Raw genomic sequence first — 18606 nt, forward strand, 5'->3', positions numbered from 1 at the left:
CTTTGGGTTGAAAGCTTACCTCATGACCTCCTCCTCAGACCAAACCTTGTTGTCGCTCGGGTTGATCCAAACTAAAGCCAGAGAAAGTATCGTAAGAGCAGCCCGCATGAGGTTGGCAAAACTGAGAGCTGCGAGTGGATGAACGTGCCAGACGAAGGTCCCAAAGACAGAAGAAGAAGAAGTAAACATACCGGGCTTGCCATCCTTATCCTTGTTCTCATAGAGCGGGTGCTTTTGAGTGGAAAGGCGAAAGTGGCGGAGAGGGGCACTCTGCTCTTTGGCAGTGTTGGCGTCGAATTGAGGGGCAGCGTTGTGGCTTGGGGCCGAGGCATGGAAGGCTCGGGAAAGGATGGGCAGCGCGACCGGAGCGGCCAGAGCAGCTTTGGCGGAAGCCGCAGTGGCAGTCGCCACGAGCTTGGTTGTTGGCGTCAGCATCATCATCATGATATGGTGATATGGCAGCGGAAGGGCGCTGCAGTGGTTTTGAATCGCTGGGTGGCTTGTTGAATCAAGGCTGATCGGCCAAGAAGAAAAATGCCAGTCGGTCAAGCTCATAAGAAAAGCTATAAGACCATTGTGCGCGCACGAGGGAGCGGCGACGGACGCGAGAGCTGGTTCAGTGACCAGTTAACCAATGGTTTTCCTTTATTTGCGACCCCTGCCCCTACCAACCCCTGATGCTATTGCTGACGACCAGTTGAGCGGCGCCTGGGAGAGAGAGCCTGAACCAACCGAGCCAGCTGAGTCCCCTGCCATGATTCCTTGGCAGCAACGACGACGGCGATCAAGGTCCGAAGACCCAGAGGCCGGACACCAGGAGCCGATCCGAGACGCCACAGCAACGCCGGTTTCCATAATGTGACCGTTCTGTGTTCCTATGGTTGCCAACTGACCCCCCCTCTCACTGCGACCTTCCAACACAAATCCGTCACGCCAAACCGGTTTCTTTGTCTGACATTGCAGTGAAGCCACTTTGATTCCGTACTTCACTTGACGCAACTGTTCGTCATGACACTTGTGTTTCTCTTGTGCGTCATCACGTTCGTGTTTGGGCGGCGCTTGGTTGGGAAGGAAACGGCAGTCAGTGGGACGGGTGCCGCCTCGCGAGCTGGTGCCTGAGGCATGGATCGCATGGGTTCTTCAAAAAAACGTAGACGTGCAGATGAGAATTGGTCTGATCCATCAACCAAGACGTCAAGCAATGAACAGAAATCACAGGCTGTGTGGTTTCACCAACTTGCCCAAGCAAAACCGGTTCCCATGCCTTGCATTCCTTTGCAACGCGTCCTGGGCCGTTTTGTGATTGGGCCGTGCTCTGGCACCCCCCGGTCATCCGATGCTGCGACAAGTACGCCCGTCCACCCTTTGACACGCACGTGTCGTCGGCCAATCCATCCTGGCACACTTTGTCGCGTAACACAGCACCAATGTTGTCAGGCTCATTCAATTTGTTAAAACGTTACTTGAAGAGCCAACGTGAGCCTCGCAATGCCTCTTGGAGCATCTCATTGATGGCAGGCCCGGTACCATTAACAATGAAGAAGGACAGGCAGGAGCTCACAGCTTGGCCTGGGTTTGAAAAAGACCAGACAACTTTTGTGCCAGCATCATGTTGCCCGAGACTTTGAGTTTGTTTTGCATAAAGGCTTGCATGGCATTCAGCTGGCCCCGCGCCAACTTGACAAAGTCGTCCTCACTCAGTTTCAACGTCGTGTCCACTTTTAATCCTTCAAGCTGGGCTCCCGGCGGGTGAATGGCACCGGCGCCCGACTTGAGATCCACCACCCAGCGTGAATCTGAACCTGTACGCCCACATTATCACAACATCACATTCACCCGTCCATGTGTCAGTCATGCGCGCGCACACACACACACACACACGTGTACATGCCCGTGCGCCATTCATGGACCGCATACCTTGTGCCGACTTGAGGGCAAACGTAAAGACAGCATTGACCTGGCGCACCAACTCCTGCGAGAGATTGGCCTGCATGCGCTCAAAGACCTCCACCACCTACGAAGCCGAAGCGCGCATTTTAAGAGAAGAGATGAAAATATCAGAAGGACGCCGTGTCCAGCCCCGCTCACGCGCACACGCACGCATGCACACATGCACGCAGTTTTTGCAAAGAGGTTTCACGACCCGCACCTCAGGCTTGGATGGCAAAGACGCGCTAGGGTTTGATGAAGAGCTCGGCACGATGTCCACGTAACCGTGAGAAAGCACCACCTCATCGCGCTCCACCACTCGGGTCTGAAAGTGGATGCGACTGCTTCGCACCCACATCGATGTCTCCAGTGTCTCGCCAGGAAACACCGGCGCCGCAAATCGTCCCTGTAGCCTCGGTAAAAAAAAAAAAAAAAAAAAAAAAAAAAAAAAAAAAGCCATCAGCAATGCCCACGGAGATGGAACTAGATCAGCAAACACATGCGCGAAAGACGGCTCTTCGACCACCACTACGCACCCGAACCACGTGCACGCGCGAAGCATCACCACCCAAGCACTGAGCAATCACGTGGCGCGCGGCCGTGCCGTATGTACACAGCCCATGCAGAATAGGCTGTTGAAAGCCCGCCACCTAGGGGTCACGCCAGGATCGCCCGTCACCAGCTGCATCGACGAACGAATCGACAAACTAACCCATGCTCTTTGACAAAAGATCAGCCATGTCCTTTGCGCCCTCTTGGGCACTCACGCGTGCCCACTCACCTTGGCCATTTCTGGATCAATGTGCAAGGGATTTACGTCGCCCGTCAAGCGATAGAGCGCGGCCAGGTTTGTCGGAGTTTTTTCGGAAAACACATGCGTAGGTGCCCCTTGTGGCACAGGCACGTTGCCCTGTTGTGTGCCAATGCAAGCAAGAACGAGCTTTTCAGATCACTCAAGCCCAGCAAGAAGGAGAATGCCAAGCGAGCAAACAACATACGGGAATTGCATCGTTTGTGCTGGGGCCTCCAAAGTTGCCGAGGCCGCGGATGAACAATGAGAAGACATTGGTGACCAACAGCTCGCCAGCCTCCGCACGAGTTTCCACTATATTGACCCGCCAGCAGCTCCAGGTTAGATGCAAGTGAACGCCGTTACCCTGCCATCAAGTCGGGCGTCTCGCAACAAACACGGGAGCCCACAGGAGGGCTCTTCCCCCCGCCTGCCACGCACCCTTGAGAATGGCCAGTGCACCACGACCCTTGTCGAGAATATCAACGAAAGAAGCTTGAGAGACGAGTTTGCCTGTGGGCAAGACCAGACGATTAAGCTCTGGCAACGAACACAGCACTTCACAGGCTGCCAAGTTGCTGGTGTAAACGCTGTCGTACCCTCTGTAGGCAGTGGCCGGTGAATCGTGACGCTCTGTTCTCCATGCAAGAGCTGCATGGGGTTGAAGCGCAAGCCTGGCAAACCGGTCATCACCTGGCTCGTTGCCATCTAATCATACGTCGCCTCAATGATTAGCCCAAGGGCATAACACACGTGACACTTGCTCAAAGTGGCCTTTGTCCTTTTTTGCAAGACTAAATAACGATACAGGCCGCTGTCTACCTGGGCAGGAATGACAGCAAAGGTGGGCAGCGTGCCAAACTCGCTGTGACCCTCATACACGTAGCGCAGCTCCTCGGGGTGGGCGGAGGGGTTGCATCCCACTAAATAACCCCGCCAAGATGTCACACGCACGCAGACCACACATAAGCAGGCAAACCACACCACCATCCAAGGTCGCAAGCCACCGCGGACGAGGCCAAAACACTTCGACCGATACAAGGTTGGAATTCATGGCAACCCAAGCCGTACCACTGAGGGCATAGAGAGCCGCATTGCGCGGCGAAACCACGTAGGAAGTGGTTGGAAAGCGATGGCTCAGCGCCTGCTTGCGATCAAACTGCTGCACATTGGCTTCAGGGCTAGCCGCCAAGCTGGCAGTGCCTCTTTTGCCACCAACCTGACGCGCCTTGGTGGCGCCTGGTCCAGCTGCCGCCTCCAGCGCCGCAACGTTGGCCTGCGTGCTGTCTGCCCTCGTGATCCCCCGACACACACACACACCCACACACAATCCACCCATGAGTTCAGGCGGCAAAGGCATATGCAACTGAGAATAGGTGCATCTGGGTAGCGCACGCGGAGAGGCGACAAGTCTGGGCGCACCGTTCATCGAGTCGACAGTTGACGCCGTTGCAAAGTCATTGATGCTATCCCACACGTCACGCACTAGAGTCCAGAACCCCCAACGAATGGAAATCAGCATCATGCGCATGCTCAGCACGGCACACAAGACCAGCACGGGCTTTTTAAGACCTCCCTCACCTTTCTCCGGCGAGATGGACGACTCTGCGGACTGAAGCTTGGCTCCCTCCGTGCGCTGCCATTTGAGGGCTGCAACCCACCCAGCACCAGTCTACACAAGTTTGACACACATCAGCACCAGCTTGCTCAGGCAACACTGATGGCAATGATGATTGGCGCCAGGACACATTCCGCCTTGAGTTTGCTGTACCCACCTCGTACACACCACGGTTGGCCTCGCAGCTTTCATGACAAAGAAATAGCACCACCGGTGCCACGTACTCCGGCTTCATGGCATTGGCATAGTCTTCAGGCATGACCGATGCTGACAACCTGAATGACAGACGGCAAGCACGAAGACCGGGTCAAACAGTCAAGAACAAACGTCCGAGGGGCCAGAAAGCTTTCACGCGTGGCATGGTGAACACACACACACACACCGTGAGCCAGCAGTGGGAACTAGCGCGTTGCAATGGATGTTGTACTTGGCGCCCTCGTAGGCCAGCGTGTTGGAGAGACCAACCAGGCCCAGCTTGGCAGCGGAATAGTTGGCCTGTTTTCCCATCAAACGTGATGGCAAATGACATTGGATGTCGGCATTTTATGAGCCAAGTTGGGGTATTGGCTCGAGCCTGCATCGAGCTTCAACAGGAGCAGAGATGATTCAAGCTGCTGAGTAAGGGGCTTGTCGCACCTGGCCAAAGTTGCCGTAGATTCCAGCCGTTGAGGCCGTCATGATGATGCTACCACGCAGACACCAGGCCATGTGGCTGAGGGCCCGCCAAAAGGCCAGAAATGGCCACCCTGAGGGAACAAGTTGGCAAGCGCGGAACATACCGGCCATATTTTTGTTTGCGCATGTGGGGCCAAGCCGCTCGTGACACGGCAAAACTGCCCTTGAGGTGAACCTGTGTAATAGAAAGGCATGCGCATGGTCATGTTGGTACCAGCGCTGGCTTGACCTTTATAGGATAGCCGCAAGGGGCAGAAAAGCACAGATGTGTCGGCAAACCTGATGCACGATATCCCAGTCACCCTCGGTCATTTTGCTGAAGGAGCGATCCCGCAGGATTCCTGCGTTGTTGACGACCACATCCACGCGGCCAAATGCCTAACCTCGCAAAACCAAAAGGATAACACTCGAGATCAGGCAAGACCAGGCAAAGTCAGTGGAAGAGCAACTGCTTGCGGCAGCCGCCCACCTTGATAGCAGTGTCCACTACAGCCTGGCCATTGACAACAGAGTCGTAATTGGCCACGGCCGTGCCACCGGCTGCACGAATCTCATCAACCACAGTATCGGCTGCCCGATTTGATGAGCCATCGCCGCTGACTGAGCCGCCTAGATCGTTCACTGGCACACCAGACCATTAATTCGATGACGAGAGTGTGAGTGCTATCAAAAGTAGACGATCCCGACTCGGGGAGCAGCAGGCCAAAAAGGCAGAGAAACACTTGCGGTGGCGTATGGACAAGGCTTGGGGGGGAGTTGAAAAAAAGGGCGGGATTCCAAGCGAGGCCACTTACCGACGACGCGCGCACCCCGCTTCGCAAAGGCCAGCGCATACTCGCGACCCAAGCCTGAGCAGTTGCATCATCGTGAGCATGTGCCAGCACGTCCGGGTTTCCACCGAGAGCATGCAAGAGGGCCATTCGCCAGGAATCTTCGAGCTCACCGTTTCCAGCCCCCGTGACAATGACGACGCGCTCGTCAAACCGGAGCAGTGAAGCTGCTGCCATTTTGTCGGAAGCTTCACCCTCAAGCAAGATTGGAAAGTGAAAGATCTGATTTGATGGTGTTATTCGCATCAAAAAAAAATTGTTGATCATTCAGATCGTGTTGTTGAATCAAGAATTGGATCCATTCTGGCATCGCTTCATCGGATTAAATTTGGAGAAGCAAGGGTCAGACCATGCACGACAGCCGGATGGTGCTAACGCGTGTTATTACGCTGGCAATACACCAGTAGCCTTCTCTTAATTCCATGGAATGCGACGACGACCAAAGCGGGGGGGCTCAAAGCTGGTATTGGTGATGCGTGCCGTTTCCGACTGCACACGCGCTCGGCGGGTGGCCTCTTCTTGCCTGCAGGATGCGCGCAACGAAGCAAATGTAAGGGATGTAGCAATGCAGGCACGCGGGTAGGGACAGGGGTCGAGGGTGAGCAGAAAGTAATTGATCCATGCAAGGTTAAAAAAAAAAAAAAAATAGGTAAATGCAGGACACGCACAGACGCAGGGCTTCGATTTCGGCCGCCTCGCGCTCTTGAGCCCGCTCGCGGGCCATCTTTGCAGCAAGCTGATCTTGCCAAGCCAACTTCATGTCGCGTCGCGCCGCTGCCTCTTGCTCCTCCGCCTTGGCCTCTTGCTGTATACGAGTGGTTTCGGTGCGTGTGAGGAAAGCAAAGCCAGCCAGCTGCTCAGTGAAGATGCGAGTGCAAATCGTGGCTGATGGGGCGTACCTGACGGGCCGTGTCGATCGCACGCAGCAGCGTCTCACGATCAGTAATCAGGTCTTGCTGGGCACTACGGACCTTGGCCAGTTTGTGCTCAATCTGCTCCTGACGCTCAGCTAGCACCTAAAGCAGGAAGAAAGGTATCAAATTCAAGAGAAGGGTTGAGACAGCAATGAAACGGCAGAAACCCCGGCTTGGATTGAGCGGACTTGCGATCAATTGGCTCTGCAAAAGCACCCCTACCTGCTGCATCAAGCGCTCTCGAGCAAGCTGCTCCTTCTCCCAAACAGCCTCTTGCTTGGCCCATACCCGTGCCGCCTCGTCACTACCAAGACAAGGAGATAGATAGTGAGGACCGAGTTGAATATGGAACCATGTGCTCTGGCTTTCATCCACTCGGGCCCAAGGAAATCTGTCAGTGGAAGCCGATTCATACCGATACAGGTCCTCAAACTCAAGCTCTCGTTGACGTTCACGCAACAGTTGACGGCGAGTCTCTGCCTTCATCCATTCCACATCCTCCTGGGCGCGTTGGCGTCTATGATGATCCAAGCCAGCGTGTCGCCCGATCGGGGCAATCACGATGACATATCCATGAGACGTTTTCCATGAGACGTTTTCCCCAAAAAAGAGTTGCATGTTTGTAAAAAAAAAAATTGAGAACATTAGCCAAGGCTTGGTTGTGTGGGCTGTCAACTCTGGCCAAGAGCAAAAGTAGGGCGAGCAGATCAAATGCCTTTGTGACGGACCGTTGCAGCTTGAGATCTTTGTCCTGCGCCTCGGCTTCAGCCAGCGCCTCAAGCATTCTACAAAGCACCAAGAACAACTGAGCTGGATGAACCCGGCAGCACGAAATGCCGTGCCTACGGTGTGCAAACGCGCAGACTGCTGATGCACCGCCAAGCACCGACGACGGCAAGCAAGAGCAACAGACCGCAAATCAGTTTCCAGCTCTTCCTGCAGCTGACGTGACCGGCGCATCATGGCGGCTTTGTGTTGGGAACGAAGAGTACGCCCGTAGTGTGCCTAACAGTAGAACGCGAGGAGATGTGCGGGTAGGTTGAGGTTGTTCCAAGGCAAATCTGAGAAGCAACCGGATCGTTGTGCAATACGGTAATGAGAGGACGAGTCTAGAATACCTGTTGTTCTTGGGCCGCGCGCTGCTTGCGACGTTCCTCTTCCTCATATAGCCGAGCTTGTTCCAGCTGTAATCAGACAGATACAAAGGTGGGCATGGCTTGAGAAGGCCAGAAGATGAGATAAGCTAGACAGAAAAGCAGCACCATACCAGAAGTTGGTCATGTTCGCGGCGCAGCCGCTCGGCCTCGGCCTCCCGCTCACGTAGCCTAATCAAAAGAAGAATGAGACCAGCGACCTTTGGCGAAGAACGATGATCGCGACCTAATTATATGGGGCGCAGATGGAACGTACAGCTGTACTTGGCGGTCGAGGTCTTCCTGATGCTGAAGCTCTTTGTCGCGGAGACGACGCTGGCGTTCGAGGTCAGCCTCGCGTCTACGACAAGTCGCAATAATTGGTATGAATGCATGTTGGAGAGGAACGGCTCTGACAGGGTGCGATTGAGGGGCACCTACGCGCGCTCGGCTTCAAGTTCCAAGCGACGGCGCTCAGCTGCAGCTGCACGCTGCTCTTCCTCAATGTCTGCACGACGATCGGAAGCCTATTGGCAACAGGATGCCAAACACATGAGGTCTGGCTTGGCATTAGGCGGGCCGAGGCTAAAAAAGTACATCAGCAGAATACATCAGCGAGTAGAAAACAATAAAGTCAAGAGATGGAGGCCGGATAACACCTGCTGCTCGCGTTGAGTCTCATAGTAGGCACGCATGCGGTTGGAGCGCAATTGACGCATATCCTGTGAGGAAAAGAGAGCGATGCAGATTGAGCGTGGGAACACACACAGGCATGCAAACACACTCGTGAGCTCAGGCAACATGAGGGGTGGCAGGCAACAGTGTACCGGATCATTATCAGCCCATGCTTGATGGAGGCGAGACTCAGCCTCGAGGCGCCGTTCCTGCTCGCGTTGGAGCTTGAGGTCAGCCAGGCGCGTCCGCATACTTTGATAGTCCTCGCGCGGTGGTCCGATGTCCCGCAGCTCCTGCTCGTATGCCACGCTGCAAGGATAATCGTCGGGAACCATTGTGCTGAGCAAAGGAGGGAGGGGGGAGGGGGGCAGAGGCAGATACGGGCGAAGGTTTTGGGCAGCGCACTTTTCCATTTGCAACAACCGAGAAAGGCGATCGCGTCGCTGTGCCAAGCTGTGCCATGCAACAATCATTAAGATGATGAGGCTGGCGAGCAGGAACCGACGCCAGAGGAGACCACAGGCAGAGGAGACCACGGGCAGAGCAGACCACGGGCAGAGCAGACCGTTCAGGTTTGATCTCATCGCGAATGCTGTTTTGCGCCGAGCGCATGCTGCGCTGAAAGGATTGTAAAGAGTTCCATTCCTGTCGGCAAGGGACCCGAAGAGCGATAAGGTGCTTTCAGCCCTGGTGGCACTTGGCCAGCGTCTTTTAAGCAAATTGGCGCGTCTGAGGAAGGGGCGGAGGGGTGATGGCAAGACAAAAAAAAACTTACGGCGACCTTGTCAGCGCGCACGTTTTCCCGCTGGAAATAATTGGCTGTTTGCTGCCAATTCTGACGGTGGGCCTGTTCTGACTGGCGCCGGGCCGCAATGGCAGCCTCGGCATCAAACTAATGGGCCACGTCAAAGCATGTGAGACAGGGAGGGTGACTTGCAACAAGCATAGAAAGACCTGGGTACACGACAAGATTAGGAACGTTGGAAGGCCAAAAGGCGCCAGAAGCCGTTGGAGTCGCAGTCATCAGCCATTCCGCCGTACCTTGCGCGTAGCAAAGGCGGACCGAAAGGTTGGCAACGCCATCGTTGATCTCGCTACAGTACACGGACACCCAGGCACCGGCGACGAGCCTCACTTCAAGACACACACTGACACAGACACAGAGGACCAGACACGGACACGGAGCACCAGAAGAGCACCACAAGATCTCTTCTGATGCTGGAAAACGAAAAGAGAAAAATTTCAACGACTGGAAGACGAAAAGATCCGGATGTAAAGTTCAAGGGGGTTCTCAAAAATACAGTCAAGACGGACCATTATTGTCTCCTTCCAGGAGTGAGTTCCAAAAACCAACTGATTGCTTCATGCAGCCGAGCTATAGGGTCTAAGACTTCATTTGAAATTCATAAGAAAGGAAGAAGCGCATTCGGAATGATCCAACCACCAGTGCTACCGTTGCTCACGAAGAGCCATACGGTAGCGCACGGTCATCGAGGAATCAGCGCCTGCCCACAAAGGAGTAGGACGATGATCCTGCCTCACGCTCAGGTGATGGACCTCTCTATCTTCATCGTGCGTTTAGGGTTTGTCAACGTAGGAGTACGATGACGGGAGACCAACTATACAAAAGATCCTGTAGAGTGTGGTCATGCCGGTAACTGAACAACGCACGCTTTATATACACATGCAGTTTTCAAGTCGACTTGTGGGTATCTATTATTCAATTATTTTTCTCTGACATCCCCATTTTGTTCTGACATTATCGATGGCGAAATCATCGAGCCAGTGGTGGTGGCGCGGGATGGTAGGGCGGGATGGCCCGGTGCAAGAAGGGGAGCGGCAAGAGCCAGCGCCACCAGTACTGAACGGGCCCAAGCAGGCGTTGGTGATTGATCCAGAAGCCCCGGGGCCGGTAGGCATCGAGCAGTTCGCGGCGGCGATTGGCACTCTGGAAGCTCAGAAACTCAATGATGGTTCGATCCAAGGAGCGCAGCACCATGATGAAGAAGAGAAAAGCTGACATGATGGCCAAGCTCGCCAAGGACAGGAACAGCAGCCGTGGCTTGGCGTGCGTCCAGTCGTTGCATGGTGTCGCATCCAACTCGGCCGCCGTCTCTGTCTGCAAGCAGTACTGGTAGGGATGCAGCGACAGCCAGGTGGCATACACCGTCGCCACCCAGGCATAGAAGATAAACATGAAGAAGAAATGATTGTTTCCCTCCCCTGCATGATAGCGACACAACGAGCCAAAAAGAAGAAGTCGTGTCCATGAGAGAGAGTACACGCGTTTTACCCGCTCGCTTGAAAGCTGGCATGCACCCTTGACTCCCGTCATCCCACCAAGGAGGGGATGGGCGTCCCATCAAACATACCGACGCAGCCCACGGTAAAAGGGCAATGATGATCCATGCGCACAATGCATCTTTTACAAGAGCTGCAATGATGCGTGCGTGGTGGCTTGGGCAGACGACAAACTCCGCACACCCTATGTCAACAACCCAGCCAGAGACTGGTCAACCCCGGCACCGGCTAGCAGACCTGTGCGGTTTGTTTGTTTGTTTTTCTGTCGACTGCCGTGCATGCTTTTCTTCGACATGATCGGCATTCTTATCCCTTTTGTTTGCGGCAATACCAAACAAACACAAGATGGCGGGGAATAGGGGAGAAGCGAGAGCGGGGCATACTTGGCGGTGGCCGATGCCTCCTCGGCTCGAGGTCGTCCCGGGTCCGTCACCATGGTCTGCAACAGGGGCGTACCAGAACGGCAACAAAGCAATCACCGGCCGGCATCAGCATCAGCATCAATGGCATGGTGCAGGCCAGACAGTCCCGGCTCTGTCAGTCAGTCGTTTGCAATTGATACGTGACTACCATGATGTAGTTTGAGGCAATATTGCTGTTGATCCAGAATGATGGCAAGACATGGTACAGGAAGAGCTCCATGTAATGACGGTGCGCAGTGGCTCGCCAAAAGGGAATGTACTCGGTGTAGTGCAGGTAAATGGGCAGGCCCACCATCACTACAGTTGCAGCTGCCACGCAGTACTCGCCCACGTCACTCCCTCTGACCCAATCGCAAACGCAATCAGAGTAAGAACCATATTCAAAAAAAAAAAAAAAAAAAAAAAAAAAATAAGCACAAGGAAACACCGACAACGACAAGAAAGGAGTGCAGTGTGGTTGCTGGACCTGGCTGCCGGCCCAACATGAGGGTGGCGCAAGCGCGGGTACTCGGCATCAACGACAAAGCGACAACCGCTGTTAACTGGCGAGCAGCATCACTCACTTGGCCAAGATACCCGAAAGCCGCAGCCCCCAGCGGGTGGCACGCAGGTTGTACCCACAGCCATCAGCGATGGTAAAGAAGATCTCCAACGCCAGCGGTCCAATCACCACGGCCACAATCAGCGTCATCACCACAATCGCAAAGTCAGCCGTGAGTCCCATCCCGGCGGTTCCGCCGTCGGTCCGACCGCTCGTCCGTGCCTGGCATAAAATTGCTGACAACAATAACCCTAATTTATACGACAATAAGTCTCGCAGCAAACATTAATTAAAATCCCTGTATCTACATCAACCTCATGTACTGTTGCGTCAAGTGGTACAGTAGACGAAAGCAGTCAATGTGTACCAACGCCGATGCGAGAACTGACAGTTGGTTCCTGACTGACCCCGTCATTCAACGCCGTCGCCGTCGCCGCCACCGTAGCCACCGTCGTCGTCGTCGTCGTCGTCGTCGTTGTCGCTGTCATCTTTGTCGCTGCTAGCGGGACCATCGTTCGTTATAGCATCTCCTCGTCGTCAGGGACCTGACCGGCCTGGCGTACAAGTCTGCGTGCATTTGAACAAGGGAAAAGGCAAAAGCAGCGGGATTCGAACCGGAATTGGTGCCTGCGGTTTGAAGACCAAGTTGGCCGCCGCTGCTACTGTCCTGCGCGCGCAGTCACACACTCCGCACAGTCTGTGATCAAGATAGATCAGCCTTGCTTGAACTTGCAAAGATGGCCCTCGCCCCCACCTTCAACAGCTCGCCCCGCATCGAGGTCACGGAGCACAATCACGATGAAATCACTTTTGTCCTCAAAAGCTGCGACCTGGCGCTAGCCAACTCTTTTCGCCGGTACGCACCGAGCCGGGGCCGCACCGTCCCTCCCTGCCTGCCTGCCTGCCTGCCTCCAACCCCAAGATTTCTTGATTATTGCCGTCATCCTCATAATCTGCCCGAATCCGCTCTGATCATGACCTTGCCTGTCTGCGTCATGCCCACCATGCAGAGTCATGATTGCTGAGGTTCCCACCATGGCTATTGATGCCGTGCACATTGCCAAAAACACCTCCGTTCTGCATGGTCAGTTAGATGCGTGTGCGGTGCTTTCGCGCGTGGTGCTACCCGACCCGGCCCAACTCTGTCACTCACCATGTGCCGCACCCTGCTCTGATAGACGAGTTTCTTGCACATCGACTCGGTCTCATCCCCTTGACTTCAGAAGCCGCCGACAAATTTTACTACCCCCGCGTGCGTCCCAGATGCTCATGCACTCACACCGCCCATCTCCTTGATATTCATGCACATGTGCACAGACATATACGCACGCACGCCCCTGCTCACCAACCAAACCTCTTTTGGGGCCGCGACTGGCGCCTTGTTGTTTGGTCTGCTTGGCCTTTTCACGTGTAGGATTGCACGCTCTGCGAGATGGGATGTGATCATTGCCAAGTCATGCTCACGCTCGACGTTGAAGGCCACACTGAAGAGGTGACACCTGCACATAGTCTGAAGCTTTGAATGTTCATTCGCCCAGGATTGCCCCTTTGTTGCTGCGAGCAAGCTTTCTTATCAAACTCGCGCTGACCATGCAGCCGACTCATGTGACAACCGATGACCTCATTTCACAAGCGGCCGGTGACTTTATGGCGGTCAAGCCGGTATGCACATGATGCCCAAGCCACCATTCATGTCTGCTTTCGCCCTTGTTGCCCTCCTGTATCTCTGCGCCTGCCTCTGTCCCAATGCCTCATCACACGCTGAGGTAGATTTCCGCGCGAGAGGAGAGCAACATCCGCAACCCAATTGTGATTTGCAAATTGGCCAAGGGTCAGCGCATTCAACTAACCGCCTTTGCGAAAAAGGGCTTTGGCAAGGTTGGTTCTCACTCGTCAACCTTTGCTTCGCTGCTTTCTCCCAACACCGACCTGCCGCCTCACGTTTTGCGTCCGTCTCCAGGAACATGCAAAGTGGTGCCCAACGGCGGGCATTGCTTTTGAATACGATCCAGATAATGCACTGCGCCACACGTTTTTTGAGGTGCCAAGCATGTGGCCCAAGAGCGAGGTCTGCTCACACAGCTTCCGATTTCCCGCCTCTAGCCCCCTCATGCCATTCGGTACCTTGTCAGTGAGCTCACCCCCCGACCGTTTATTACAACCACAGTTTTCCACACTGCCCGAGGGGGAACACGAGGCCGAGTACGACTACAAGGGCAAGCCAAGCACCTACTTCATGACAGTCGAGGTGTGTCTCATGTATCCCCACTTTCGCCTTCCGCCCTCGTCACTCTTGCACCACTCGAACCCACTGCTGCCATGACCTTTTTTTTTTTTTTGCCCACTGTCATTAGAGCACGGGTGCCCTGCCTGCCCCGCTTATTCTCTTTTCTGCCCTCGAGTCCCTGCACGAAAAGCTGAGCAACCTTGTGCGCGTCCTGGATCGTATGGATCGCCAAGAGAGTCAAGCTTACTAAATGCCCAAACACACGAACACGCTCGTTAGCGGAGCCATGCGAACCGTGATCACGGCTTGATGACGATGCATCGTGATCAGAGCATGCTCTCAGGACAATGGCTTTCAATGTGTTTGTTCGTCCTCTTTCGTGTTTCTTTCCCCCCTCCCAGATTTCTGATGGCCAAGACACTTTGTTCACCTGCTGCAAACGAACTAGACTACTCGTCCAAAAGCAACGACGTTTCTCATATCAATTCCTGAGTCTCCTTATTCATTCCTTCCCATGCTCCTTCCCTTCCTTTTCTCGCTTTCCTCTCGTCCTCCAAGCATATGGTCAACGCGATCACCGGGGACGCACTGCGCCCAAACTGAACAAGAAAGAAATCAACATTCGTCTTTTTCCATAACCAGCACACACTAAAAGCTGTTGCCCAGATGATCAAAGTCCAAACAGCTGTAAAAAAGCAAGTAGGCAGCATTGGAGCAGACCTGGCTCTCGGGCATTGGGCTCACGGCCGAGTCATCAAACTTATACCACCTGCAAGCGACAAAAATGTGAACCATGAGCTCAACTCGAAGGAAAAGGTCCACAAGGATCAGTCTTGATAACTACAAGACCTACCGACGGGACTGGAAGTCTCGGCAAAAGGCAATATAGTGTCCTCCACTCATGTTGCCGTAGTGATTTGACACGCCAAAGAGCTTGTAATCGCGCTTCTGCTCCTGAAGTTTCGGATTCTGCATCCCACACACACACACACACGCGCGCGAGCGCGCGCGCCAGAAACCCCGTCAAGTCACATGAGATTGACCATACAACAAACAACGGCACATCCACTAGCGCGCGTGTGCAGAGCTGATCATGGGTAAAAAAAGGCCAAAGTGCGACATACAGCCACGCCGTCTTGAATTTTCAGGTTTGTCAAAGGAAAATCAACCTGTCAGCCACGTATTGGAAAGTACCCCACGTCCCATATGGTAAGCGATTGATACCGTGAAGAAATTGAGATGAGAAGTAGACGCAGGGCATGTGAGCCCGTGATTGGCAAGTGGTACGCACCCGAGTCGACAGCTTGTCGCGAAAAGGGCCCGAGAACGTGAAGCGCTTGAGATGAATCATTAGCAAGGGAGGCAAGCGCCAAATGCTCAGTGTTTTGGACGCATCCCGGGCGCATTTACACTTGGGACAGCGCCTATAAATAGTGACCACTGTTTTGAGCAACATACTGGCATGCGTTCGAATGGAAGATGCCCAACGGCAAGAGAACCTCTCGACGAGACAAAGTACAAACGATGACCAATGCTTGAACTTTGCAGAATTGTCGCACGTACCAGCCATTGACGCGCTCTGCACGGACAAACTCTTGCAAACAAGCCCGAATATCCACACTGGGATTGGCTGGAATAGGAAGCGTGAGAAACATGAATGGAGAAAAGTTGAGCGACTCGTGGCCGCAAGTCAAGCAGCGCATCGCGCTTCGATATTGGCCTTGGAAAAGGTCCACAATGATAGAGTTGTGGCGTGTCAGATACTCATTCCAGGCCTTGTCTGCGGCCAGGTGATCGGGCATGCCATCCAACTCGAGCTCTTGCATTACCGGCTGAAAGATGCGCCCCAGTGCACCACAATTTGAGCCCGAAGTGAGACCATGCATGGAGTCGCCAGCCATTGCAATGCTGACTGATCCAACAGGCAGCGGTCAGCAAACACGTGCGCCAATTCAGTACGTTGCAATCACAAACCTTCTTCCGAACGCGATTCAAGTCCTCATGCAAGCCATCCAGGAAGAAGGAAGCAAACTCCTGAGCATCCTGCTGTTGAGTGCCCTCAAACTGCGGCGCAAAGGAAGCCAGCGTAGCCTTGAAAAACTTGGGCGCCAAATAGCGATAACAGCGCTTGTTCAACTCGACCACAAGCGCCGAATATTCTTCGGCTAGCTCGCCCTTGCACCCCATGGGATTGGTGCGGTTGAGGTCCTTGCGATAGCGACCCTGGCGCAAGTAAGAGCGACATGAGACCCATGGCTGTGCGCCGACCAACGCTCCAGTCGATAAGAAGGCGAGGCGCACATGCGCCAACGCAAAATCAGAAAAGGCGTGCAGGGCCGTTCGTCTTACTTGGGTAAAGTACATGGTCAATGGACGCGCATAAAGAAGACACTGAAGAACACTGTTCATGAAGCACGTGTTACCCAAGTTGCGCAGACCTAGTCCAATACCAGCCCACAATCGCGCAAAAAGGGTGTCAGCATAAGTCCATAGCCTAGGCTATTAAAATCCATGCCGAGAGGCTGCGCAAATGTGGCTGCCAGCGCCTCCAATCTTACCAGGCAATGACGTGCCCACAGCGTGGACAACTTGCATACTGTCCATGCGTGCTTTGCGAAAGGCTGGGTGTGACCTATGATGAGTTCAAAATGACATAGGCCAACCATTGCGCGCACATGTACACGAGAGAGCGTATATATCCATGAGAGGAAGCGGTGAAGACTTGCGATGAAACCTCACTCAACGCGCTGAACAACGTAAAGGTCATGACACTGTGACACTGTGAACCCTTTCGAAACCTTGGGGTGGAAAGAGAGCCCTGACACAGACTCAAGTACGAGCAATAGCAAAGAGCGCACATACCGGCCCGACAAGGCCCCATCGGGCTTGGTACTGCGATCAATGAGTGGGCGCGCAGCCGCAGGAGCTGCGCGCGCGCTGGGTTGAGGCGCCGGGCGCGCTGGCATGGACATGGCTGCGTTGGTGGGTGCCTGGGGTTTGGGGGCTGGGCGCGATGGTGGCACGGCACTTGATGGCGCTGCCGATAAAGGCGATGGCGATGCGGCGCTCAAGTCGGCCCTGCCTTGACTGGGCGGCCGAGCTGGAGACGTCGATGCACCCGGCTTTGGAGCACGCCGTGCCTCGGCAGCGAGCTTTTGGGCCCTTTGTAGTTGCCCAATTTTGTCATGATGCTGCCGCTCCAGGGCCGACAATTTGACTTGGGCGTCTTGATCAGAGCGAGCCAACTCTTGCTCAAGACGCTGAATAGAGGACGCGGCTGCTTGAAAATCAGCTTCAATCTTGGCTCGGCGTTGGCGCTCGAGCTGAAGGGCCTGTTGCTCACGTGCTCGAGCTGCAGCTTGCTCGGCTTCGCGTTGACGTGCCGCATGCAAGTCGGCTTCCAATTCTTCACGTTTACGTCGCTCGAGCTCTTCAAGCTCCCGTTGCCGTTGCTGCTGGACGGCTTCAGCCCGTCGCGCACGGGCCTCCTCAACTTCTTGACGCTTGGCCAACAAGGCAGCTTCGGCCTCGGCAACGGCTTTACGCCGGGCCAAATCCTCAGCCTCTTGGCGTCGTTGGGCCTCAACTTCTGCTTGCCGTCGTGCTTCTTCCTCCTTGGCGCGCTCTTTTGCCTCAGCCTCACGCTCACGCTCCAGCTAGGATGTTATACGCAGACAAGATTGAGGTGGGAAAGGGGTAGTTGAAACACACACACACACACACACACATACACATACACATACACACGATGCATCTCTTCCTTGCACAGCGAAAATTACGTGGCAAGGGCTTATGAGAGAACCATCGAGCAGGGGTGGGCCGTACCTCAAGTTTACGCTGGCGTTCCCTGGCCAGAGCAGCCTCGCGAGCCTGACGCTCGCGCTCAATCTGCTCGGCAGCTGCGCGACGTTGACGCTCAAGCTGGGCGCGCTCAGCCTCAATACTTGCAATAGTGGGAACATCACCATTGACAAAGGGATCGACGGTCTCGACGTCTGCTTTGCGCTTGGAGGGTGGGCCCGTACAAAAGGCCTCGTACAGGCTGTGAAACTCCTCAAAACCACCCTTGAGTAGTTTGATAGGACATTGCAGCGCCTTGCCTCCGTGGAATTTCATCAGCGCATCCTAGTCACGCATTGATGATTGTCAAGAGTAGCAGGCCGCCCGAGGCTGAAGCAAGACGACAAGTTCGACCCAGCCGAGTGAATGTGCGCTGTATAACGCGGACGTACCAAAAGATGCGTGGCAGCAGGAGGCAAAGTGCCGTCGGACGTCACTAGAATGACGAATTCAGCCTCATGGCGCCAAGCAAATTCGGCAGCCCCAGAGCGAGCCACTTTTTGCACCTATGTCGTCAAGTGTCACAAGAGAAAAAGAATAAGCATGGATGTGGCTGAGCGTGTTTGCCCCAGACGGTTTTTTCTTTCTCTCTCTCTCTCTCTCTCTCTCTCTCTCTCTCTCTCTCTCTCTCTCTCTCTCTCTCTCTCTCTCTCTCTCTCTCTCTCTCTCTCTCTCTCTCTCTCTCTCTCTCTCTCTCTCTCTCTCTCTCTC

At 54.5% G+C, this 18606-nt stretch overlaps 7 protein-coding genes across 7 annotated transcripts in view; 1 reads left to right on the forward strand and 6 right to left on the reverse strand.

Moving 5' to 3' along the window:
* Positions 1-19: 19 nt before the first annotated feature.
* MONBRDRAFT_6017 (uncharacterized protein) lies at positions 20-441 on the reverse strand (the record flags this gene model as incomplete). Its single annotated transcript, XM_001743449.1, has 2 exons — positions 20-71; positions 192-441. Coding segments are annotated over 2 exons (302 nt in total), but the record flags the coding sequence as incomplete, so codon positions are not given.
* Positions 442-1557: 1116 nt separating this feature from the next.
* On the reverse strand, positions 1558-6019 carry MONBRDRAFT_23152 (uncharacterized protein; the record flags this gene model as incomplete). Its single annotated transcript, XM_001743450.1, has 20 exons — positions 1558-1802; positions 1918-2014; positions 2150-2335; positions 2466-2579; positions 2711-2839; positions 2928-3034; positions 3161-3232; positions 3319-3412; positions 3542-3642; positions 3791-3922; positions 4142-4204; positions 4301-4391; positions 4495-4612; positions 4720-4832; positions 4974-5022; positions 5117-5187; positions 5292-5390; positions 5482-5633; positions 5807-5860; positions 5956-6019. 20 exons carry the CDS (start codon positions 6017-6019, stop codon positions 1558-1560), a joined length of 2151 nt encoding a protein of 716 aa, XP_001743502.1.
* A 237-nt stretch (positions 6020-6256) lies between these two features.
* Positions 6257-9647, reverse strand: MONBRDRAFT_23153 (uncharacterized protein; the record flags this gene model as incomplete). Its single annotated transcript, XM_001743451.1, has 16 exons — positions 6257-6365; positions 6511-6695; positions 6742-6858; positions 6979-7060; positions 7172-7273; positions 7485-7541; positions 7670-7761; positions 7875-7940; positions 8024-8081; positions 8167-8250; positions 8331-8416; positions 8549-8611; positions 8717-9017; positions 9130-9209; positions 9340-9456; positions 9606-9647. The coding sequence occupies 16 exons, from the start codon at positions 9645-9647 to the stop codon at positions 6257-6259; spliced, it is 1641 nt and encodes a 546-aa protein (XP_001743503.1).
* Positions 9648-10338: 691 nt separating this feature from the next.
* MONBRDRAFT_23154 (uncharacterized protein) lies at positions 10339-12011 on the reverse strand (the record flags this gene model as incomplete). Its single annotated transcript, XM_001743452.1, has 6 exons — positions 10339-10787; positions 10937-11049; positions 11103-11170; positions 11322-11399; positions 11436-11628; positions 11851-12011. The coding sequence occupies 6 exons, from the start codon at positions 12009-12011 to the stop codon at positions 10339-10341; spliced, it is 1062 nt and encodes a 353-aa protein (XP_001743504.1).
* A 554-nt stretch (positions 12012-12565) lies between these two features.
* On the forward strand, positions 12566-14501 carry MONBRDRAFT_31337 (uncharacterized protein; the record flags this gene model as incomplete). The annotated part of the gene is made up of 9 exons (XM_001743133.1): positions 12566-12684; positions 12839-12912; positions 13007-13080; positions 13243-13320; positions 13425-13490; positions 13599-13706; positions 13789-13896; positions 13996-14076; positions 14183-14501. 9 exons carry the CDS (start codon positions 12566-12568, stop codon positions 14303-14305), a joined length of 831 nt encoding a protein of 276 aa, XP_001743185.1. The 3' UTR covers positions 14306-14501.
* A 146-nt stretch (positions 14502-14647) lies between these two features.
* MONBRDRAFT_19778 (uncharacterized protein) lies at positions 14648-16464 on the reverse strand (the record flags this gene model as incomplete). The annotated part of the gene is made up of 7 exons (XM_001743453.1): positions 14648-14824; positions 14909-15024; positions 15180-15224; positions 15347-15479; positions 15619-15866; positions 16015-16278; positions 16405-16464. The coding sequence occupies 7 exons, from the start codon at positions 16462-16464 to the stop codon at positions 14704-14706; spliced, it is 987 nt and encodes a 328-aa protein (XP_001743505.1). The 3' UTR covers positions 14648-14703.
* A 149-nt stretch (positions 16465-16613) lies between these two features.
* MONBRDRAFT_23157 (uncharacterized protein) overlaps positions 16614-18606 on the reverse strand; it is a gene marked incomplete at both ends in the record, with an annotated part of 3560 nt that continues 1567 nt past the window's right edge. The window contains 6 exons of the mRNA XM_001743454.1: positions 16614-16687; positions 16918-17705; positions 17726-17815; positions 17881-18180; positions 18288-18401; positions 18470-18603. Coding sequence (XP_001743506.1) covers positions 16614-16687; positions 16918-17705; positions 17726-17815; positions 17881-18180; positions 18288-18401; positions 18470-18603 — 1500 coding nt within the window. The remainder of the gene's footprint in view (positions 16688-16917; positions 17706-17725; positions 17816-17880; positions 18181-18287; positions 18402-18469; positions 18604-18606) is intronic.

This window comes from Monosiga brevicollis, genomic scaffold (assembly GCF_000002865.3).
Source record: "Monosiga brevicollis MX1 MONBRscaffold_3 genomic scaffold, whole genome shotgun sequence".
In the NCBI taxonomy this organism is placed as follows: Eukaryota; class Choanoflagellata; order Craspedida; family Salpingoecidae; genus Monosiga; species Monosiga brevicollis.